This window comes from Giraffa tippelskirchi, chromosome X (genome assembly GCF_054371585.1).
Source record: "Giraffa tippelskirchi isolate mGirTip1 chromosome X, T2T-mGirTip1v1.2.pri, whole genome shotgun sequence".
Classification (NCBI taxonomy): domain Eukaryota; kingdom Metazoa; phylum Chordata; class Mammalia; order Artiodactyla; family Giraffidae; genus Giraffa; species Giraffa tippelskirchi.
In genome coordinates, this window is record NC_137289.1 from 33,081,751 (window position 1) to 33,103,192 (window position 21,442).

Here is a 21,442-nt window from a genome sequence, read left to right on the forward strand (position 1 = left end):
GTGAGGGCCCGTTCTTCCCATCCACAAATCAGGCACAGGCCCTTGGTCTGGGAAGACGCCGGACCAAGTGCGCAGTACTTGGTCAGCTAAGTTGCAACTTGGGGGCCTGAGTTCTGCTCTCACTCATGCTCCCTACCAGCGCCCCCTGTGGTGCGCACCTAGAATTGCCCCCCATACCTCCTCCCCCCTCCCTCCCCCCGCCGCCAGGACCGCCAAGCTCCTGCCGCATGCGCACTTCAGCCGACCCAACCCCCAGCAGCCGACGATAAACCCCCGGAGGGCGTCTATCCGGACTCTAGTCCTGACCCGACGCCAGTGTAGCCCTAACGGTGCCGAATCGCGGGCCGCCGCTTCTAGCCCTGAGTCTAGAGCCGGGATCTCGGGAGACCCAGGACAGCCTCCGCTGAAGGCACAGCCTCCTGGACAGCGGTCGGAACATGAAGCCTCAGCCGCAGCGTGGCCACAGTGCCCATAGCGACACCGACGCGGTCGTTGCGGGCTTCCTCAGGCTGCGGGTCAAGGACAATTGGGAAGAAGTGCACGGTCAGTGGCAGGCTGGGCACTCGGTTCAGAGGATACCGGGAAACGAATTTCCCTAGGGAGGGGCGAGCAGGAGGATTCCTCCTCAGACGCGGCGGGTTCCCTCCTCTTCCTCAGCGGGCTCGCTCGACGGCCTGACCTTTGTCTTCGGGTTTCTTCTCTTGCAGAGGCTGAGCCCGCGAAGATCTCGCTTCCTGGAGAAGAGGGAGAGGAGCCGAAGGCTCAGTCCAAACCTGAGCAGGGAGCAGCCGCGGAGGGGAAAGAGGCGGGATACGAAGAAGGAGAAGAAAAGGAAGGCGGCAATGTGGCCGCGGGAGATGCGGGCCCCCCAGACGGGGGAAGCCGCTACGCCAAGGCTGAGATAGACGCTGAGGCGGGCGCGGGCGGCGGCGAGGGCGGAGAGAAGGGCGGGGAGGAGCAGCGCCGGGGAGCCGCCATCGAGGTTTGGAGGGGGGCAGGCAGGCGCCACCGAGTCTCCCGGCCCACCTTCACGCTGGAGCAGATGCGGGAGCTGGAGAGAACTTTCCAAGACACTCCGTATCTCAGCGTGGCCATGCGGTAAGCGGGCGGCTCCGGGGGCGCGGGCTGAGGCGAGCGGGTCCCTGTCCTCAGCTCTGGAGTTGAAAACCCCAGGGCCTGGGGCGGGGGCTCTGCCCGGTGGGAATCGAGTCAGTGTTAAGGTGGGGAGTTTGAATAAGTCATGTCGGGAAACTGTCGGCCCATAGTTAACAAATGAGTCGCTGGAGGTATGGTGGAGCACGTGTGCGGTTGGATTCTACTTTGATTTAAAATATTGGTCATCAGTTATTCATGGATTATATTTGCGTTAATGTAGATACTACATTGAATGTGAAAGTGAAAGTCGCTCAGTCGTGTCAGACTCTTTGAGACCCCACGGACTGTATAGTCCATGGAATTCTCCGGGCCAGAATACTGGAGTGGATAGCAGTTTGCTTCTCCAGGGGATCTTCCCAACCCAGGGATCGAACCCAGGTCTCCGGCATTGCAAGAGGAAGCTTTACCAGCTGAGCCCCCGGGAAGCCCAAATACTACATTAGAACATCCTTTGTCTTAATTACTGAATTTTTAGTTACCCTTAAAGTTTGTGCCGGAGGTAGAATTGTCCCTAAGGCAAGCCACAGAGGGGAGAATGAATGGATTGCTGAGTGTCTGAATGCAGAAAAGATTTTAAAAGCTATCATTTACATTGTACTTACTGTGTTAAGCACTTGCCCTAAAGGGTTTCCTACAGATTGTCATTGAATCTTCACAACCCTATGTGAATGTGGCAGCTATTGTTTTTTTTATCCCTGCTTGACCTGTTAGAAAAACTGAAGCCCAGAGACGTGAAGAGACTTGCCCAAGATCCACACAGCTCGAATGTGGCTGAGATTTGATCCTAGGAGGCTGTTCAGTAGGCAAGGCCAGAGGTGATGGTGTGGTAATGGATAGAAGTGAACAGATTGAAGAGGTATTTAGCAGGTAAAATTGATAGCGATTCATGGTAATTTGGACATAGGAGTAAAGGGAAATGATTAAGAAAAATATCTGAATTTCTGATTTGCCCAACTGAATGGCTGGTGGAATACTCAATGAGCTAGGGAATATTGAAAGAGTGACAGAAGCTTGCAAGAGACAGAGGAGGACTGATTGGAGAGGCTGTAGGCAAACCGTTTCATGGAAACCTCCATGGTGGTAGGAGATGAGTTAATGAGAAAGGATGGTAAATAGCATCAACTTTGGCTCAGTATTTTCTGTTCAGTTTGATTACTCCAAGTTCGGTTGGCTTTTGCTGTGTGATAATTCTAAGAATCAGCCCAATTTCTCCCTTTCTCAAGTGTCAAACTCAAGATGCCCCTTGATTTGGGTGTCCAGAACTGCCTATATCTCATTTATACCTTTTGACTGCCTTCACCCAGTTCCCCCACCTGACTCCCTCTGGTAACCACCAATCTAATCTCTTTTTTTTCAGTTTGATTACTTTTGAAGTGTAGCTGACCTACAACAATATGTTAGTTCCTGTTATGCAACCTAGTGATTCATTATTTCTAAATTTATTTATTTATCTATTTTTTTACTTTACAATATTGTATTGGTTTTGCCATACATTGACATGAATCCGCCATGGGTGTACCATTATTTCTATACATTTAAAAATGATCACCATAAGTCTGTCACCATAAAAGATATTATATAATTATTGACTATATTCCCCACACCGTACATTTCATACCAGTTATTGATTTTGTAACTGGAAGTTTTTACCTCTTAATCTCCTTCCCCTATTTCTCTCCTCCCCCCACCCCTCCTTTCAGACAACCACCTGTTTTTTTCCTCTGTATCTATAATTTTGTCTCTGTTTAGCTACGTTTTTTCATTTGTTTCACTTATTAGATTCCACGTGTAAGTGAAATCATACAGTGTTTGTCTTTCTGCCTCTGATTTATTTCACTAAATATAGTACTCTCTAGGTCCATCCACATTGTTACAAATAGCAGAATTTCATTCATTTTTATGACTGAGAAGTATTCCATTGTATATATATATATATATATATATATATCACATCTTCTTTATCCATTTATCTGTTACTGGGCACTTAGGTTGCTTTCATCTTTTGGCTGTTGTAAATAATGCTGCTATGAACATTGAGGTGCAGATATCATTTTGAATTACTGTTTTCATTTTCTTTGATATTTACCCAAGAGTGGAATCGCTGGATCGTATGGTAGTTCTAATTTGAGTTTTCCTGAGAAACTTCCATACTGTTTTCCATAGTGGCTGCACCAGTTTACATTCCCACAGTGTAGGATTCCCTTTTCTCCACATCCTTGCCAACATTTGTTATCCTTTTGATGATAGCCATTTGACAGGTATGAGGTGATCTCATTGTGGTTTTGATTTGCGTTTCTCTGACGATTAACAGTGTTGAGCATTTTTTTTTTTCATATGTCCGTTGGCCATCTGTGTATCTTCTTTGGCAAAATGTCTATTCAGGTCTTTGCCCATTTTTGCGTTAGGTTCTTTGTTTTTTGATACTGAGTTGTATGAAGTGGCGTGAAAGTCACCCAGTTGTGTCCGACTCTGTGACCCCATGGACTCTACAGTCCATGGAATTCTCCAGGCCAGAATACTGGAGTGGGTAGCCTTTGCCTCCTCCAGGGGATCTTCCCAATCCAGGGCTCGAATCCAGGTCTTCTGCATTGCAGGCGGATTCTTTACCAGCTGAGCCACACAAGGGAAGCCTAAGAATACTGAAGTGGGTAGCCTATCCCTTTTCCAGCAGATCTTCCCGACCCAGGAATAGAACCAGGGTCTCCTGCATTGCAGGTGGATTCTTTACCAACTGAGCTATGAGGGAAGCCTGACCTGTTTTTATAAATATTGGATATTAACCCCTTGTCAGTAATATCCTTTGCAAAAATTTTCTCCCGTCCAGTAGGTTGTCCTTTTGCTTTGTATATCGTTTCCTTTGCTGTGCAGAAGCCTTTAAGTTTAATTAGGTCTCATTGGTTTGTTTTTGCTTTTATTTCTTTTGCCTTAGGAGACAGATCCCAAAAATTATCGCTGTGATTTATGTCAAAGAGTGTTCTGCCTATGTTTTCCTCTAGGAGTTTTATAGTATCTGGTCTTACCTTTAGGTCATTGATCCATTTTGAGTTTATTTTTTAATGTTCTGTGAGAAAATGTTCTAATTTCTTTTACACGCAGCTGTCCAGTATTCTTAGCACCACTTATTAAAGTGACTCTTTTCCCTATTGTATGTTCTTACCTGCTTTGTCATAGAGTAATTGACGGTAAGTACTTGGGTTTATTTCTGGACTCTCTAGTCTGTTCTAGTGTATGTGTTTTTAATGCCAGTACCATACTGAGGTGTTGTTTTTTTTTTTTTTGGCCGCACCCCATGGCATTCAGAATCTTCTCTGTCCAGGGATGGAACCCAAGCCCCCTGTAGTGAAAGGGCGGTGTCAGGTGTCTTAACCACTAGACTGTCAGGGAAGTGCATTGATGACTATAGCTTTGTGGTATAGTCTGAAGCCAGGGAGTGTGAGACCTCTAGCTTTGTTCTTTTTTCTCAAGATTACTTTGGCCATTTGGGGGTCTTATGAGGGTTTCATATAAATTTCAGGATTATTTCTTTTTTGGGTGAATTTATTGTAGGGTGAACAATGTCATATATTCCACTTTTTTGTAGGTACTTTTTGTTTTTTAGTTAATTTTCATTGGAGTATAGTTGCTTTACAATGTTGTATTAGTTTCTGCAGTATAGCAAAATGAGTGAGCTATACATATACACAGCCCCTCTTTTTTTTGATTTCCTTCCCTGCCATGTATTTTGATAGGAATTGCATTAAATCTGTAGATTGCTTTGGGTTTTATGGACATTTTAGCGATATTAGTTCTTCCAGTCCAAGAACATAGATTATCTTTGCATTTCTTGGTATAATTTTTAAATGCCTTCAGCAGGGTTTGATGGTTTTCAGAGTATAGGTCTTTCACTTGGTGAAAGTGTATTGCGCTTCCTTTGGTGAAACCAAACCTCCTTGGTTACGATTATTCTTCGGTATTTTATTCTTTTTAATGCTATTTTAAATGGGATTGTTTTCTTGCTTTCTCTGATAGCTTATTATTAAGTGTATAGAAAAGCAACACATTTCTATATATTAATCTTGAATCCTGAAACTTTACTGAATTCATTTATTAGTTCTAATAGACTTTTGGTGGAGACTTGAAAGTTATCTTTTTTAAAAAATTGAAGAATAGTTGATATACAATATTACGTAAGTTTTAGGCGTACAACATAGTGATTCACAATTTTTTTTTGATTTCAAAGTATTTATTTAGAATTGTGTTTTTTAATAAAAACAATAGTATCAGAATATCACAATAATATATTTATCTTTGTGAAGAAAATTTCTGCATTAAAAAAATGAACAGTTGTATATACAAGCCAGTTAAACTATCATTTCTGTTTTTATATTTACTGCTACATATTGGGCAGAATCAATATATAACCATACAACAGAGTTGATGATGATGTCTAAAGATGCTTCTAGGGCAAAGATATGAAGACATAAAACTCTATATCAAGTTTAGATAATTGCAAAATAGAATTAGGAGCTTATTTTTATAATACCATTGGAAGATTATAGCCTACACAAAGGCAGCAGCAACTCTGATATGGAGGAGAGGACATATTTGAGAATTATTTAAGATTTAGGTGACAATATTGTAGTGGATATTAATGGAAAGACAAAAGAGATAATTTAGAGAAACTCTCAGAAATATGGTACTCACATAGCATGTGAAAATAACATTGATAACAAAGCCAGATATAATCAATGATTGTAACCAGATTATGATCATTATAATCAGATATAATTTATATTACATAGTTGTCATATGAATCTAGCACCATTATACTATATGTTATATCTTGTAATTTAATATCTCTTACAATTTCATGAAAGAGTTACTGTTTATTTTATTTTATTTTATTTTTTTTTCAATTTTTTCCTTCCAGATATATTAGGATAAAATTGACATATATCACTGTACAGGTTTAAGGTACACAGCATAATGCTTTCACTTATACACATCATGAAATGATTACATGTTCACAATAAATGTAGTGAACATTCATCATCTCACGTAGATATCAAAAAGTATTTTCCTCCTTGTAATGAGAACTCAGGATTTATTCTCTTAATTTTCATATACATCATAGGGGAGTATTAACTATAGTCATCATGTGTATACTACATCACTAGTACTTATTCTTCTTATAACCAAAAGCTTGTATCTTTTTTTTACCCAATTCAGCATAATTAAGATTTATACAATTTTCACACAACAGTTTTTTAAAGTTAGATAGATGCTATTGTCCCATGATTCCAACACTAAAAATATGAACGAGAACACACTGAACATCCTTATTCTTGTCCCTTCCTTTTCCCAGTAACTCATTTCTGCTCTCTCAGACAGCCATCTGGACTCATTTCTTTACATCCTTCTAGAAAAGGATGTCTCTCATCCTTTTTTCCCGCAAACCTTTTTGCATCGTCACTCTCCTGAGGAGGCTTTGAAGACATTTCTTCCTGATTATTGGCTCCTCCTTTAATTTGAATACACAGGTATACTGTGTATCTGTTTTTGTACTCTACATATAACTGTGCTCCTTACATAAAAATATTCAGATTCCTCCCACACAAGAACCAATTTTTACCCCTTCAGTGGTGATATCACCCCCAACAAGAATGCATATTCCATAGCTGTTTCGTGCAAATACAAGTAAATACAAATGCATTTTATTTTCCTCCTTTCACACAGATGGTACCATACTACACACATACTAACCTGTGCTTTTTTTACTCAAAATATCTCATGGTAATATTTTTATAATATTTTATTAAAAATATCCCCATTGTTTTTAATGGGTGCATAGTATTTAATTTTATAAATTTAAACTAACTTACTAAGATAATTTAAACTTATTTAATTCCAGTGATGGATGTTCAGGTTATTTCCAATTTTTTCTGCTTTAAAAAAAAACATGTTACAATGATTAGGATTATACACATCGAATATTGGGATCTGTGGTAGATTAAAGATGTCACGATTTCTCTGACACAGCAAAAGAGACACAGACATAAAGAACAGACTCCTGGACTCCGTGGGAGAAGGCGAGGTCACAATTTTTAAAGGTTGTACTCCACTATAGTTCTTATGAAATATTGGCTATATTCCCTGGATTGTGCAATATATCCTTGTAGTTTATTTATTTTATAGATGGCAGTTTGTACTTATTAATCCACTACCCCTATCTTGTCCCTCTCTCCTGTCTCTCCTCACTGGTAACAACTACTTTATTCTCTATATCTATGAGACTTGTTTCTTTTTTGTTATATTCAATAGTTTGTTTTCATTTTTAGATTTCACATATAAGTGATATCATACACTATTTGCCTTTCTCTGTCCTACTTATTTATTTCATTAAGCATAATACCCTCCCAGTCCATCTGTGTTGTTGCAGATGGCAAAATTTCATTCTTTGTCACGTTGAGTAGTATTCTATTGTATGTCTATACCATATCTTCTTAATCCGTTCCGAAGGCAATGGCAGCCCACTCCAGTACTGTTGCCTGGAAAATCCCATGGATGGAGGAGCCTGGCGGGCTGCCGCCGGCTGTGGGGTCGCTAAGAGTCGGACACGACTGAGCGACTTCACTTTCACTTTTCCCTTTCATGCACTGGAGAAGGAAATGGCAACCCACTCCAGTGTTCTTGCCTGGAGACTCCCAGGGACGGTGGAGCCTGGTGGGCTGCCGTCTATGGGGTCGCACAGAGTCAGACACGACTGAAGCGACTTAGCAGCAGCAGCAGCAGCATGATGATGGACACTTACGTTTCCTCCATATCTTGGCTGTTGTGAGTAATGCTGCATGAACACTGGGGTGCGTGTAGCTTTCTGAGGTAGTGTTTTGTTTTGTTTCCAGATATATGCGCAGGATTGGAATTTCTGGGTCATGCGGTGGTTCTGGTTTTAATTTTGTGAGGAACCTCATACTGTTCCCCGCGGTGGCTGCACCGGTTTACACTCCCGCCAACAGTGCGCAAGCGCTCTCTTTCCCCGCGTGCTCTCCAACATGTGGTATTTGGAGTCTTCTTCTTGAGAGCCATTCTGACCTGTGTGAGGTGACATCTCATTGTAGTTTGGGTTTGCATTGCTCTCGTGATTACTGATGTCTGTTTCATTGAGGTGTAGTTGATTTCAAATATTCTATGAGTTTCAGATGTGCAACATACTGACTGAAAATGTTTATAGATTATCCTTCATTTGAAGTTATTATAAGATATTGGCTATATTCCTGCTGCTGTAAAATAAATACATCCTTTTTAATTTTCCAATTCAGTTTCATCACTAGTAATTGATCTGTTCAAATTTTCTATTTCTTCTTGCTTCAGCCTTGGGAGACTGTACATGTCTAGGAATTTGTTAATTTCTTCTAGGTTATCCATTTTATTGATGTCTAAATAATTGCTCATAGTAGTCTCTTATGATCTTTTGTATTTCTGTGGTGTTGATTGTAACTTCTTTTTCATTTCTGATTTTATCGATTTGGACCCTCTTTTTTCTTGATGAGTCTGGCTAAACATTTATTAATTTTATTTACCTTTTCAAAGAATCAACTCTTATTTGCATTGCTATTTTATATATTTTAAAATCTATTTCATTTATTTCTTCTCTGATCTTTATGATTTCTCCCTTGTACTAACTTTGGGTTTTGCTGGTTCTCCTTTTTCTAGTTCCTTTAGGTGTGCGGTTAGGTTGCTTATGTGAGATTTTTCTTATTTCCTGAAGTAAGCTTGAATTACTACAAACCTCCCTCTGAAAACTGCTTTTAGTGTATCCCATAGACTTTGGATTATTGTGTTTTCATTTTCATTTGTTGCTGGATTTTTTCTTTATTTCATCTTTGATTTCTTCAATGACTTATTCATTGTTCGGTAGCATTTTGTTTAGCCTCCATGTGTTTGTGGGTTTTTTTGAAGTTTTTTTTCCTTGTAGTTGATTTCTAGTCTCACAGCACTGTAGTTGGAAAAGATGTTTGATACCATTTAAATTTTCGTAAATTTATTGAGACTTGTTTTGTGGAGAATGTTCCATGTACACTTGAGAACGCGTTCAGTTCAGTTCAGTTCAATTGCTCAGTCGTGTCTGACTCTTTGTGATCCCGTGGACTGCAGTATGCCAGGCCTCCCCGTCCAGCGCCAACGCCCGGAGTTTACTCAAACTTATGTCCATTGAGTCAGCGATGCCATCCACCCATTTCATCCTCTTTCATCCCCTTCTCCTCCTGCCTTCAATCTTCCCCAGCAACAGGGTCTTTTCCAATGAGTCAGTTCTTCCCATCAGGTGGCCAAAGTATTGGAGTTTCAGCTTCAGCATCAGTCCTTCCAATGAACGTTCAGGACCGATTTCCTTTAGGATGGACTGGTTGGATCTCCTTGCAGTCCAAGGGACTCAAGAGTCTTCTCCAGCACCACAGTTCAAAAGCATCAATTCTTCAGCGCTCAGCTTTCTTTATAGTCCAACTCTCACATCCATACGTGACTACTGGAAAAACCATAGCTTTGACTAGACGGACCTTTGTTGGCAAAGTAATGTCTCTGCTTTTTAATATGCTGTCTAGGTTGGTCATAAGTTTTCTTCCAAGGAGCAAGCATCTTTTAATTTCATGGCTGCAGTCACCATCTGCAGTGATTTTGGAGCCCCCAAAAATAAAGTCTGCCACCGTTTCCACTGTTTCCCCATCTATTTGCCATGAAGTGATGGGACCAGATGCCATGAACTCAGTTTTCTGAACGCTGAGCTTTAAGCCAACTTTTTCACTCTACTCTTTCACTTTCATCAGGAGGCTCTTTATTTCTTCTTCACTTTCTGCCATAAAGGTGGTGTCATCTGCATATCTGAGGTTATTGATATTTCTCCTGGCAATCTTGATTCCAGCGTGTGCTTCCTCCAGCCCAGCGTTTCTCATGATGTACTCTGCATATAAGTTAAATAAGCAGGGTGACAGTAAACAGCCTTGACTTACTCCTTTCCCGATTTGGAACCAGTCTGTTGTTCCATGTCCAGTTCTAACTGTTGCTTCCTGACGTGCATACAGATTTCTCAGGAAGCAGGTCAGGTGGTCTGGTATTCCCATCTTTTTAAGAATTTTCCAGAGTTGCTGTGGTCCACACAGTCAAAGGCTTTGGCATAGTCATTAAAGCAGAAATAGATGTTTTTCTGGACCTCTCTTGCTTTTTCGATGATACAACGGATGTTCGCTATTTGATCTCTGGTTCCTCTGCCTTTTCTGAATCCAGCTTGAACATCTGGAAGTTCATTGTTCACGTACTGTTGAAGCCTGGCTTGGAGAATTATGAGTATTACTTTCCTAGCGTGAGAGGGGAGTGCAATTGTGTGGTAGTTTGAGCATTCTTTGTCATTCCCTTTCGTTGGGATTGGAATGAAAACTGACCTTTTCCAGTCCTGTGGCCACTGCTGAGTTTTCCAAATTTACTGGCATATTGAGTGCAGCACTTTCACAGCATCATCTGTTAAGATTTGAAATAGCTCAACTGGAATTCCATCACCTCCCCTAGCTTTGTTTGTAGTGGTGCTTCCTAAGGCCCATTTGACTTCGAATTCCGGGATGTCTGGCTGTAGGTGAGTGATCCACACCATCGTGGTTATCTGGGTCATGAAGAACTTTTTTGTATAGCTCTTCTGTGTAGTCTTGCCACCTCTTCTTAATATCTTCTGCTTCTGTTAGGTCCATACCATTTCTGTCCTTTATCGAGCCCATCTTTGCATGAAATGTTCCCTTGGTATCTCTAATTTTCTTTCTTTTTTTTTTTTTCAAATACCCCAAATAGTTTTATTTTAAACATTTACCCATTTAAACTGTGCTAACTTCTGATACATAGACAATGGTATCTACTTAACTGTATATGCATACATGTATAAATATATACATAATTCCTACATATGGTAATATTTTGAGCTTCACCTATGAAATTAATTTCAATTGGGGTCAAACGTTTCATCTTTTGCAAGACACCTAATTTGTTCATGAAAATCTTGAATCCATCTGAGGTAAGGAAGAGAATCTCAGATAGGACTGGGGTATGGGATGGGGATGGTCAGACATGCCACTAGACCGTACAGGGTGCACTGCTGCAAATCAGAAAAAGAAGCCACATCATTTGGCCAGGCACCAATAAACTTGGCTTGGTGAATGGAGCAGGATTTCACTCCCAACCCCTGCCTCAGCCAGATGCCCTGCACTGGGTGCAGCCTACATGTAGGTGGCAGTCCTAGAGAGACAGCTCAGTGGTGGTGCAGGCAGATGGTGATCTGGCCACGCTGCACAGCTCCATTCCTTGATAGACTGATTGAATTTGTCTGAAGCAGTTTGGTTGGGTAGGGGGTCTCTTCTTCTCACCACTTCTGATGATTCAGCTGAAGAAGGAGATCACCCTGATGGAAAAAACGTCCATTTCTCAGGTTCAAGTTCGCAGACAGGTGTGCGGCCTCCAAGAGGGCTTTCATGGTTTACTTTCAGAAAATTGCTCAATGTTGATTCTTAAAAAAAGTATATGCTGTAGATCTGGTTATAGATGAGCTTGCTATTTCCCTACTGAGCTCAGGACTGGACTCCACAGTCCAGCAGATTCTTCTCAGTTATTCTGTCACCTCTTTCGGGAAAAACCTAGTTCCACTAGCAAATCCAGGCCCTCCCGCAGCCTGCTCTTCCTCACTTTCTCTCGGCGCCTCCGCTCGGGGTCGTGCGGAGGGGCTGCGTGAGGAGCGAGGAGCGGACGGAGAGCCACCGGGCGGCGCGCCCCGGTCCGGAGGGGGACGGGCCGGGGGGGACCAGAGCCGTGCACGGCCCCCACCTCACCCGACCCGGGCGGCGGGCCAGGCGGCGGCGCGGACACCCGCGCCCTGGAGGCTGGCTCCGAGGGCTCCGCCCGCCGCCGCGGCCCCTCCCCGCCGCAACCTAGAGGCCGCCGGGCTCTAATTTTCTTGAAGAGATCGCTAGTCTTTCCCATTCTGCTGTTTTCCTCTATTTCTTTGCATTCATTGCTGAGGATGTCTTTCTTATCTCTCCTTGCTATTCTCTGGAACTCTGCATTCAAATGGGTATATCTTTCCTTTTCTCTTTTGCCTTTCGCTTCTCTTCTCTTCATAGCTGTTTCTAAGGCCTCCTCAGACAGCCATTTTGCCTTTTTGCATTTCTTTTCCTTGGGGATGATCTTGATCCTTGCCTCTTGTACAATGTCATGAACCTCTGTCCATAGTTCATCAGGTACTCTGTCTATCAGACCTAATCCCTTCAATCTATTTGTCACTTCCACTGTATAATCCTAAGGGATTTAATTTAGGTCATATCTGAATGGTGTAGTAGTTTTCCCTACTTTCTTCAATTTAAGTCTGAATTTGGCAATAAGGAGTTCATGATCTGAGCCACAGTCCGCTCCTGGTCTTGTTTTTGCGGACTGTATAGAGCTTCTCCATCTTTGGCTGCAAAGAATATAACCAATCTGATTTCGGTGTTGACCATCTGGTGATGTCCATGTGTAGAGTCTTCTCTTGTGTTGTTGGAAGAGGGTGTTTGCTATGACCAGTGCGTTCTCTTGGCAAAACTCTATTAGTCTTTGCCCTGCTTCATTCTGTACTCCAAGGCCAAATTTGCCTGTTACTCCAGATATCTCTTGACTTTCTACTCTTGCATTGCAGTCCCCTATAATGAAAAGGACATCTTTTGGGGGGTGTTAGTTCTAGAAGGTCTTATAGGTCTTCATAGAACCGTTCAACTTCAGCTTCTTCAGCGTTACTGGTCGGGGCGTAGACTTGGATTACTGTGATGGTGAATGGTTTGCCTTGGAAATGAACAGAGATCATTCTGTCGGTTTTGAGATTGCATCCAAGTACTTCATTTTGGACTCCTTTGTTGACTATGATGGCCACTCCATTTCTTCTAAGGGATTCCTGCCCACAGTAGTATATATAATGGCCATCCAAGCTAAATTCACCCATTCCAGTCCACCTTAGTTCACTGATTCCTAAAATGTCGACATTCCTAAAATGTGAACGTGTATTCTGCTGCTTTTGGATGGGATGCTCTATGAGTCCATTAAGTCTAATATGTCACTTGAGGTCAGTGTTTCCTTATGGATTTTCTGTTGGATGATCTGTCCGTTGATGTAAGTGGGGTGGCAAAGTCCTGAATGTGATGCTTACTGTCAGTTTCTCCTTTATGTTTGTTTGTATGTACTGTATGTATTTTAGGTGCTCTTATGTTGGCTGCCTATATATTTACAGTTGTTACATCTTCTTGAGCTGATTGCATGTTCATTATGTAGTCTTTCTTTGTCTCTTGTTATGGTCTCTGTTTGAAAGACAAGTTTATCTGATACAAGTGTTGCTACCCCAGCTTTCTTTTGATTGACATTTGCATGAATACCTTTTTCCATCCTCTCTCTTTTTGTCTGAGTCTTTAGATCTGAAGGGAGACTCCTGTAGGCAGCATGTACGTGGGTTTTGTTTCTGTGTCCAGTCAGCCACTCTGTGTCTTTTAATTGAAGCGTTTATTCCATTTATATTTAAAGTAATTATTGGTAAGTATATATTTACTGCCATTTTGTTAATTCTTTTCTTTTTGTTCTTTTCTTCTTCTTTGCGCTCTTCCTTTGTGATTTGATGGCTTTCTTTAGTGTTATGTTTGGATTGCTTTCTCTTTTGTTGTATGTGTGTCCATTATAGATTTTTGGTTTGTGGCTACCATGAGGTTTATATAGATAGTGTTTTTGGTTATACTTACGTATACATGTTGTGTATATGTATTCTTTTTCAGATTCTTTTCCTTGACAGTTTATCATAAGATAGTGAATAACCTTCCCTGTGCTATACAGTAAATCCTTGTTGTTTATCTATTTTATATATGGTAGTGTGCATCTGTTAATCTCATACTCCCAATTCATTCCCCCTCCTCGGTTACCAGAAATATGTTTTCTACGTCTGTGAATCTGTTTCTGTTTGTAAAAAAGTTCATGTGTACTGTTTTTTTTGAATTCTGCATGTAAGTGATATCTTACGGTGTTTGTCTTTATTGGAATTAATTCACTTAGCCTAATACTATCCAGGTGCATCCACATGGTTACAAAAGGCAGAATTTCATTCTTTTTATGGCTGAGTAATATTCCATTGCATATACATACCACATCTTTATCCATTCATCTGTTGATGAACACTTAGGGTGCTTCCATGTTTTAGCTGTTGTCAACAGTGCCACTATGAACATCGGTGTCTGTGTATCTTTTCTAATTAGAGTTTTTCTCTTTTCTAGATATATGCCCAGATGTGGGATGAGCAGTGTTGAGAATCTTTTCACGTGCCTGATGGCCATCTATATGTCTTCTTTGAAGAAATGTCTGGGCGGGCTTAATTTCCAAAATACAGAAATAGCTCATACAACTTAATAAAAACAACAACAAAAACCCAACCCAATCAAAAAATGGACAGAAGACCAAAGGAGAGATTTCTCCAAAGAAGACGCGTGTGTGTGTGTGTGCGTGTGTGTGTGTGTGCGGGCACACGCGCGCGCAGTTGTGTCCAACTCTTTGTGACCCCATGGATTCTTGGCTTGGAAATTCCATGGACAGAGAAGCCTGACAGGCTCCAGTCCCACACATTCACAATGAGTTGGACACAGTAGAGCACATGTGTGCACACACACACATACATGTCTTCTTTGGAGAAATGTCTATTTAGTCTTCTCATTTTTTGATTGGGTTGTTTTTTGTTGCTGTTATTGAGTTGTATGAAGTGTTTGAAAGTTAAGCTCATGTCGATTGCATCATTCACAAATATTTTCTACTATTTCGTAAACCCTATGGACTTTCGTTTTCTTTATGGCTTCCTTTGCTGTGTAAAAGCTTATAACTTTACTTTTTACTCTTTTCTTATTTGTATTAATAGCCTTTTTCTTTTTTGCTTAGAGAAGTTCCTTTAACATTTCTTTTAAAGCATGTTTTGTGGTGTCGAACACTTTGCTTTTGCTTGTCTCTAAAAGTCTTTATCTCTTCTTGAACTCTGAATGATAGCTTTTCCAGGTAGAGTATTCTTTGTTGTAGATTTTTTCCTTTGATCACATTAAATATACTGTGTCACTTCCTCCGGTCGTCAGAGAGAGCTATATGCTCCAGGGGTGCTTTCTGTATGGGCTGCATGAGCCCTTCTGTTGTGGTGGGCTGACTACCATGGGTGGACCCCAGGTCTGTTGGTTACCAGGCGTTGCCTAGTGCAGAGGCTGCTGGCCCCACTGGTGTTTGGGGCTGGGTCCTGGGACCTCTGGCGGGCAAGTCTGGTTCTTGGGTGACTGGGGACTCAGGAGGTCCTATGGCAACTGACTTGTTGGTGAGTGAGGCTGTGTCCCTGCCTGGCTAGCTGCTTGGTTTGGGGTGTGTCGGGATTAGTGCCAATAGACTGGTGGGAGGGCTGGGTCACAGTACTAATAGTCTAGAGGGAAGATTTCAAAATGGCCCTTGCCAGCAGCAGAGTCCTCACGGTCCAACGAGCACCTTAAACTGGCTGCTGCCAGCGTCTTTGTCCCCAGGGTGAGCGGTAGTTGTTTCCTGCCTCTTCAGGAGATTCTCCGGATCCACAGGCAGGTCTGACCGAGGCTCCTTTCAAATCACTGCTTCTGCCCTGGGTCCTGGAGCATGTGAGATTTGGGGTTCATCCTTTCCGAGTGGAGTCTCAATTTCTCACAGCCCCCGGGTCTCCTGAAAGGAAGCCCTGCTGGCCTTCAAAGCCAAATGTTCCGAGAGCTTATCTTCCCGGCTCAGGACCCCAGGCTAGGAAATCTAGTGTGCTCAGACCCCTTGCTTCTTGTGGTAAATCTCTTCAATTATAATTATCTTCCTGTATATGGGTTGCCTGGTGGCTCAGATGGTTAAGAGTCCCCCTGCAATGCGGGAGACCTGGGTTCGACTCCTGGGTTGGGAAGATCCCCTGGAAGAGGGCTTGGCAATCCACTCCAGTTTTCTTGCCTGGAGAATCCCCATGGCAGAGGAGCCTGGTGGGCTACAGTCCATGGCATCGCAAAGAGTGGGACACCGGTGAGCGACTAAGCACTGCACATATGGGTTTCCGACCTGTGGGTGTGAGTCTTGACTATACCCCTTCTCCACCCTTCCTGTCCATCTTATCGTGTTTCCTTCTTTATAGCTGTAGTTGTGGAAGATCTTGTCTGCTCACCTTTCAGGTCATTCTCATCAAGAGCTTCTCTGTATATAGTTGTAATTTTGGTGTGCCCAAGGGAGGAAGTGAGCTCAGAGTTTTCCTATGCTGTTATCTTGGCTACTCTGAATAAATATTTTAAATAGTGAGAAATGTACAACATACATTTCATTTCATGCATAATGTCAAATGCTGAATGTTTGTAATTATTCCCCCTCAGACAGGAGCTTGCAAGACGCATGGGAGTGACTGAAGATAGAATGCAGGTGAATAAACTGGGAAAAAGCACTTTGGCGTAACAGCTCTTCTAAAACCCACTTCAGGAACTGGATACCTTGTCCTGGACATTCTCACGTTGGTTTGTTTTTGTAGCCTTCACTATGTTTGGGAAGTAAGATTGGAACTTCTGGGGCTTTGGGAACTTCAGTAAAGTAAACTCCTTCTAACACTGATATCCTTTAGGGGCAATTCTCTGTGGACTCATGTTGGGACTGAGTCTGACTTAGGAATTATTCAAATTAATGCACCAAATAGCTGGGTTATAAGGGGGTCCACCCCTTGAGTGGCAACTCACTCCAGTATTCTTGCCCGGAGAATCCCCATGGACAGAGGAGCCTGGTGGGCTACAGTCCACGAGGTCACAAAGAGTTGGACACGACTGAGTGACTCAGCACACAAAGGGGGTCCAAGTATACTAAATTATCTAAAATACGTAAGCCAGGCATCAGCTCTTTCTGCAAGGAGTGAATTTTCAAGTATTCAGGCATTTGGGTAAGGGAATAATTCACCTCAGGACGCAACATATGAGCAACAAATGTACGTTTAGTTTAGCTGAGACTGATGGGGAGGGGGATAATTTACAATTCCAAGTGCCCGATCCTCCTGCTGTTGTTTTTGTGTGTTTGGTAGAGCAACGCAGGAGACACAAGAGACGGGGGTTCCATCCCTGTTTTAGGAAGACCTCCTGGAGAAGGAAATGGCAACCTGCTTTAGTATTCTTGCCTGGAAAATACCATGGACAGAGGAGCCTGGCAGGCTCTCTGGGGTCGCAAAGAGGCGGACACAACTGAGCAGACACATACTCACACTCACTCAGAGCAGTGTAGAGTTTCAGCTGTAAATTTTAATTTTCTGAAATTGTTTGATGTGCAGTCTGAAAACTTTGCTAACATAGTCGGTTGTGCATTATGATGGAGATGGAGGAAAGATGTGCGACCCTTAGGAATTTGTCTAAATATATATATTAAAATAAGTTGAATAAATTTCCACTGACCTAGAAAGGTGAGTTTGAGAAAATTGGACACTATCAATATATTTATTGGAGATACTGCATATATGCAACATTATGAAACTGCCAGATGTATCAGTGAATATTATTTTGAGCAATTTCTAATGGCTAAGGATTTTTTTCTGCCCTTTTCGTACTATTTTCAGGGATTGGTTTTGAAGAATCTCTCTCTGATGGCCCACGGTCCATGGCTCCAAGCCAGTAGCTTCCTTGTGTTAACTCGAAGTACTTGCCCATTTACTTAGATGGTAATGACTACTCGGTACCTCAAGGCACAGAAACTGAATAGTTGTTTTTAGAACAGAGTAAGTTGTATCAAGGGAATATTTTTTTAAAGTAGAAAATTAAGGAAGGAAGGAAGAAAAATCAGGAAGGTATTATTATTCACTTTGCTGCAGAGCCCTTGTGTGAGGGTGGTGATGGATGCGGGCTGCAGACCTGGTTGGGGTGGGGAGGTCTGGAAAGCAAGGCTGGGAGCCTAAGGCCAGGGACTAGGATCACAGTCAGGTCTGGCCAGGGCTTGGGAGGCCCGGGCCTCTGCTCTTTCATGCAGGCAAAGCAAGCTCACTGGGAAAGAAAACCTGAAGTTTTGGTGACATGCTTCTCCTGGGTTTACATAGTGGTCTCTTAGTGGAGCTCTGAAGGGAAAAGGACCCACAGGAAACAACTAAGGGAAAAGAGAGAATGTTCCCACCTATTTCCAAATTCTATGGCACGAATTTCCCAAAGAAATATTTAATAGACATCTCCCCTTGTTTTCACACACAGCAAGAGTTACTCTATGAAAGCAGTACTGGGAATATGGAAGTAGTAGCCGCCAGAACTTCAGTTAGCCAGTTTTGCATTTTGCTTATCTTTATGCAGATTTGATCCCTGGTACACTCTTATCTCCCCCTTCAAAAGGAGCTCTATTAATCTGGCTCCTTAAGACTACATATTCATGCATCAGAAGAGCCCAGATACTAAGGATGGGAGAGGAAAAATGAGGCGGTAGAGAGCAGGAGGCCCTTGGTTTCATGTAAAATTTGCGGTGTGAAAACATGCAAAACTATTAAATATGATGTAATTCCAATAAGTGGGATGCTGAGGGAGCAGTGGCACCCACAGCACAGGTTTTTCTTTCAGTTGTTAAGAGTTGGCTCATATTTCAGAAGGAGCCATTTTGTGAATCCTGACCCGGGTGGTTGTCGATTATCTTCCTAATATGCAGGTTGCACCCTCTTGCCTTAAGCATGAGGGGACGATGGGGCCCTGCTGGTTGAGTGGCAGTGCCTAGAGAGCAGGGCCATGCTGGGAACCAGAGACTCTGGTCCAAGGCCTTGCAGCCACACCCAGAGCAGAGGGAGCTGACTGGGTCCTGAGCGCAGGCAGGTTTGGAGGGTGGGACAGGCTGGAGAGTGCAGAACTGAGAAAGACAACAGTGGTTGCCTCCTCCCCCCGCCCCCATCTCTTGGCTGGCCAAGATTTAAGAATGTCGGTCAATTTGGGCGAAGTTTGTTCCATGGACAGAGGAGGCTGGCAGGCTGCAGTCCATGGGGTCGCCCAGAGTCGGACAGGACTGAAGCCACTAAGCAGCAGCAGCAGCAGCAGCAGTCTAAACCTCTCTGATCTGCAGTCTAGTACTAAGGCGGTGTCCAGGGCTTCAGCTCCACTGGTGTCAGCAGACGAGCCACAGAGTGCCTGGGCCCCCACGACCAAACCTCCCTGGCAACACCAGCTCTGTCTCTATGACCGTCGCATCGGTCCCCGAGGACAGCTTTTATTTACAAATCCAGCCCGCGCCTATTGATTATTTACTGTGCACCAAAGATGGGTCATTCAAAATGGGTCCCGTTCCTCTCAGTATGATTTTAAAAGGCACCCACTTTATCCTGTGCTCAACTTCCCCCATCACGAAGGCGCACCTGCCTAGTGAGTGGGGTTAGGGGCAGGAATAGTAATAGGTGGGGGGACAGACGAGGCCATAAGCCAGTCCAGAGCCAGGCACATCGTCGGTGCTCATTTGCTGGGGGTGGGGTGGGGGACTGATGGCAGGGCCTTTAAGTAAATGTCCTAAAAACTTTTAACCAGAAGGAAATAGCTTCTTCTCCTGGTGCAGTTTCCCATCTTCAAGTCACCAAGATTTCCCCGCTCTGTTTTTTCCTGTCTGACATTAAATGCTCCATGTACTAACGCAGCCCGTTTTTCTCTCTGATTGGAGGTGTGGTTTAAGCATAGAAGGACCATGTGGAAGAAATGCCAGAGAGCACTGAGGTTCAGAGGTGCACCCCTTCGGCTCCCGGCCTACCCTGTGGTCAGCAACTGGGGTGGACCCTGCATCACCATCCTCATTCAGGAGCCAAATTGGGACTGGGTCCTTCTGGAGCCGATGCCCCTGGAGCTGATGCCCATGCTGCCCATGCCCCCCATGCTGCCCATGGCCCCCATGCCCCCATGCCGCCCATGCCCCCCATGCTGCTCTTGCTGCCCATGCCAACCTTACCCCCTCTGTTTCTGCCTCCTCTGCCCTGGATTCCACCACCCTCCGTTCACTCCGGCCGCCCCCACAGGGCCTTTCCTGGTCCCCTACCACCAGTGGCCTTTCTGTAGCCCCGGTTCCTCTTGAATGGTCTCTCTGACAGCTTTGGCGAAAGTGCCTTTGAGCCAGAATGAAGTTCTGATACCTCACCATCAGGCACACAGTGCCTGCCAAGTGTGTTAAATACAAATGCTGAGTCATTGACCCACTGTTTTAGGGCACGTTTTCTGTATTTTCAATAAAGTTGTGAATTCTCTGCATATTTGTTCTGTGTGTCACATGGGTTAGTGCATCTGATGGAAACTGCTGAGCCACAGTCACCATCAGTAGGCCACGCACATCTCCGACGTTTCCCAGGTGCCCAGGAGGAGTGTACACAGACGCATCCGTTCTCTTCCACCCTCATCTCCAACACCCATCCTCCCCCCTCTCTGCCCCACTGGGACCACCGAGATGTGCAAGACGGGTGGCGTGAGTCTCCAAGGGAGGAGAGTGTGTTCCCAGGCAGGCCTGAGCCACATTCATGGTGACGAGGTCAGAGGCAAGGACCCCAAGGGCCACTTCTACAGGGGCAGCTCATAGGGCTTTATGGAGAAGAGGGAGCTGGGTGTTAACCTGATTCTCTCATAGTTCTGTTCCCCGCTTTCCCTTTTGTGGAGGGTATGTGGGGTTGGGGGCGGCGCAGATAGAAACCACTCTAGTGGGAGGGGGAGTTCCTGGCTCTGTAGAGGAAATGCAAGAGGAGACTCTGTCTAGGCCAGTGTAAGACTCTTCCCTCTCCCTCCCCTCTCCCAGAGGTGGAAACCATAGCCCTCCCTCCCCAGCTCAGAGCTGATCATGTGGCCTTCAGATATATCCTGTCACCTTCAACATCCTGGAGAGAACCTGGGTTCCAGCTAATTTACTACTGCAAAGAAGGCTCTTGGTTGAGTGCTGCCTGAAGCCAGGAGGAGTGGTCCCTGAGCACTGATGCAGGATAATCACATTATTTAAAAGAAGCAGGAAGACCTTGCCTTTCTTCTTCAAATGGAATTCCCAGGTAGAAACCACCCAGGAAAGGGTTTGTGAGGAGAAGGAGAAGGCCCTCAGCCAAGTTCCCCTTGTAGCTGGGGGTTGGGGTGGAGGAGGGGGTCATTTGCTGGCAGAGGAAGAGAGTCTTCTCCAGTTGCCTATCCCAGAGGAAGGAGGGACTGAAGAATGGGGAGGGGGAGCATCCAGGCACAGAACCTTATGGAACTGGCTCTCCCCAGCCCTTGGCCATGCCACTGTGCCCAAAGAAAACCGCAGTAAACTCTGGATT

The 21,442-nt window shown here is 43.8% G+C and overlaps 1 protein-coding gene across 2 annotated transcripts; it reads left to right on the plus strand.

The window, feature by feature from the left end:
• The first annotated feature begins 231 nt into the window (after window positions 1-231).
• Window positions 232-20,402, plus strand: LOC145535888 (uncharacterized). 2 transcript variants are annotated; one of them, XR_014075526.1, is made up of 5 exons: window positions 232-543; window positions 708-1,098; window positions 16,557-16,602; window positions 17,771-17,929; window positions 19,825-20,402. XR_014075526.1 is itself a non-coding variant. In XM_081564232.1 (4 exons), the coding sequence occupies exons 1-4, from the start codon at window positions 438-440 to the stop codon at window positions 20,227-20,229; spliced, it is 948 nt and encodes a 315-aa protein (XP_081420358.1). In that variant the 5' UTR covers window positions 232-437; the 3' UTR covers window positions 20,230-20,402. The 2 variants fall into 2 exon arrangements, 1 of the variants encoding a protein (XP_081420358.1); XM_081564232.1 differs by lacking the exon at window positions 17,771-17,929.
• Window positions 20,403-21,442: the final 1,040 nt, after the last annotated feature.

Bases quoted from the DNA above. Each gene is read 5' to 3' on its own strand.
- LOC145535888 (XM_081564232.1), top strand. From the start codon at position 438: ATGAAGCCTCAGCCGCAGCGTGGCCACAGTGCCCATAGCGACACCGAC. The intron at 544-707 runs GTCAGTGGCAGG...CTTCTCTTGCAG, and splicing joins CAATTGGGAAGAAGTGCACG to AGGCTGAGCCCGCGAAGATC. The intron at 1,099-16,556 runs GTAAGCGGGCGG...ATTCCCCCTCAG, and splicing joins TATCTCAGCGTGGCCATGCG to ACAGGAGCTTGCAAGACGCA.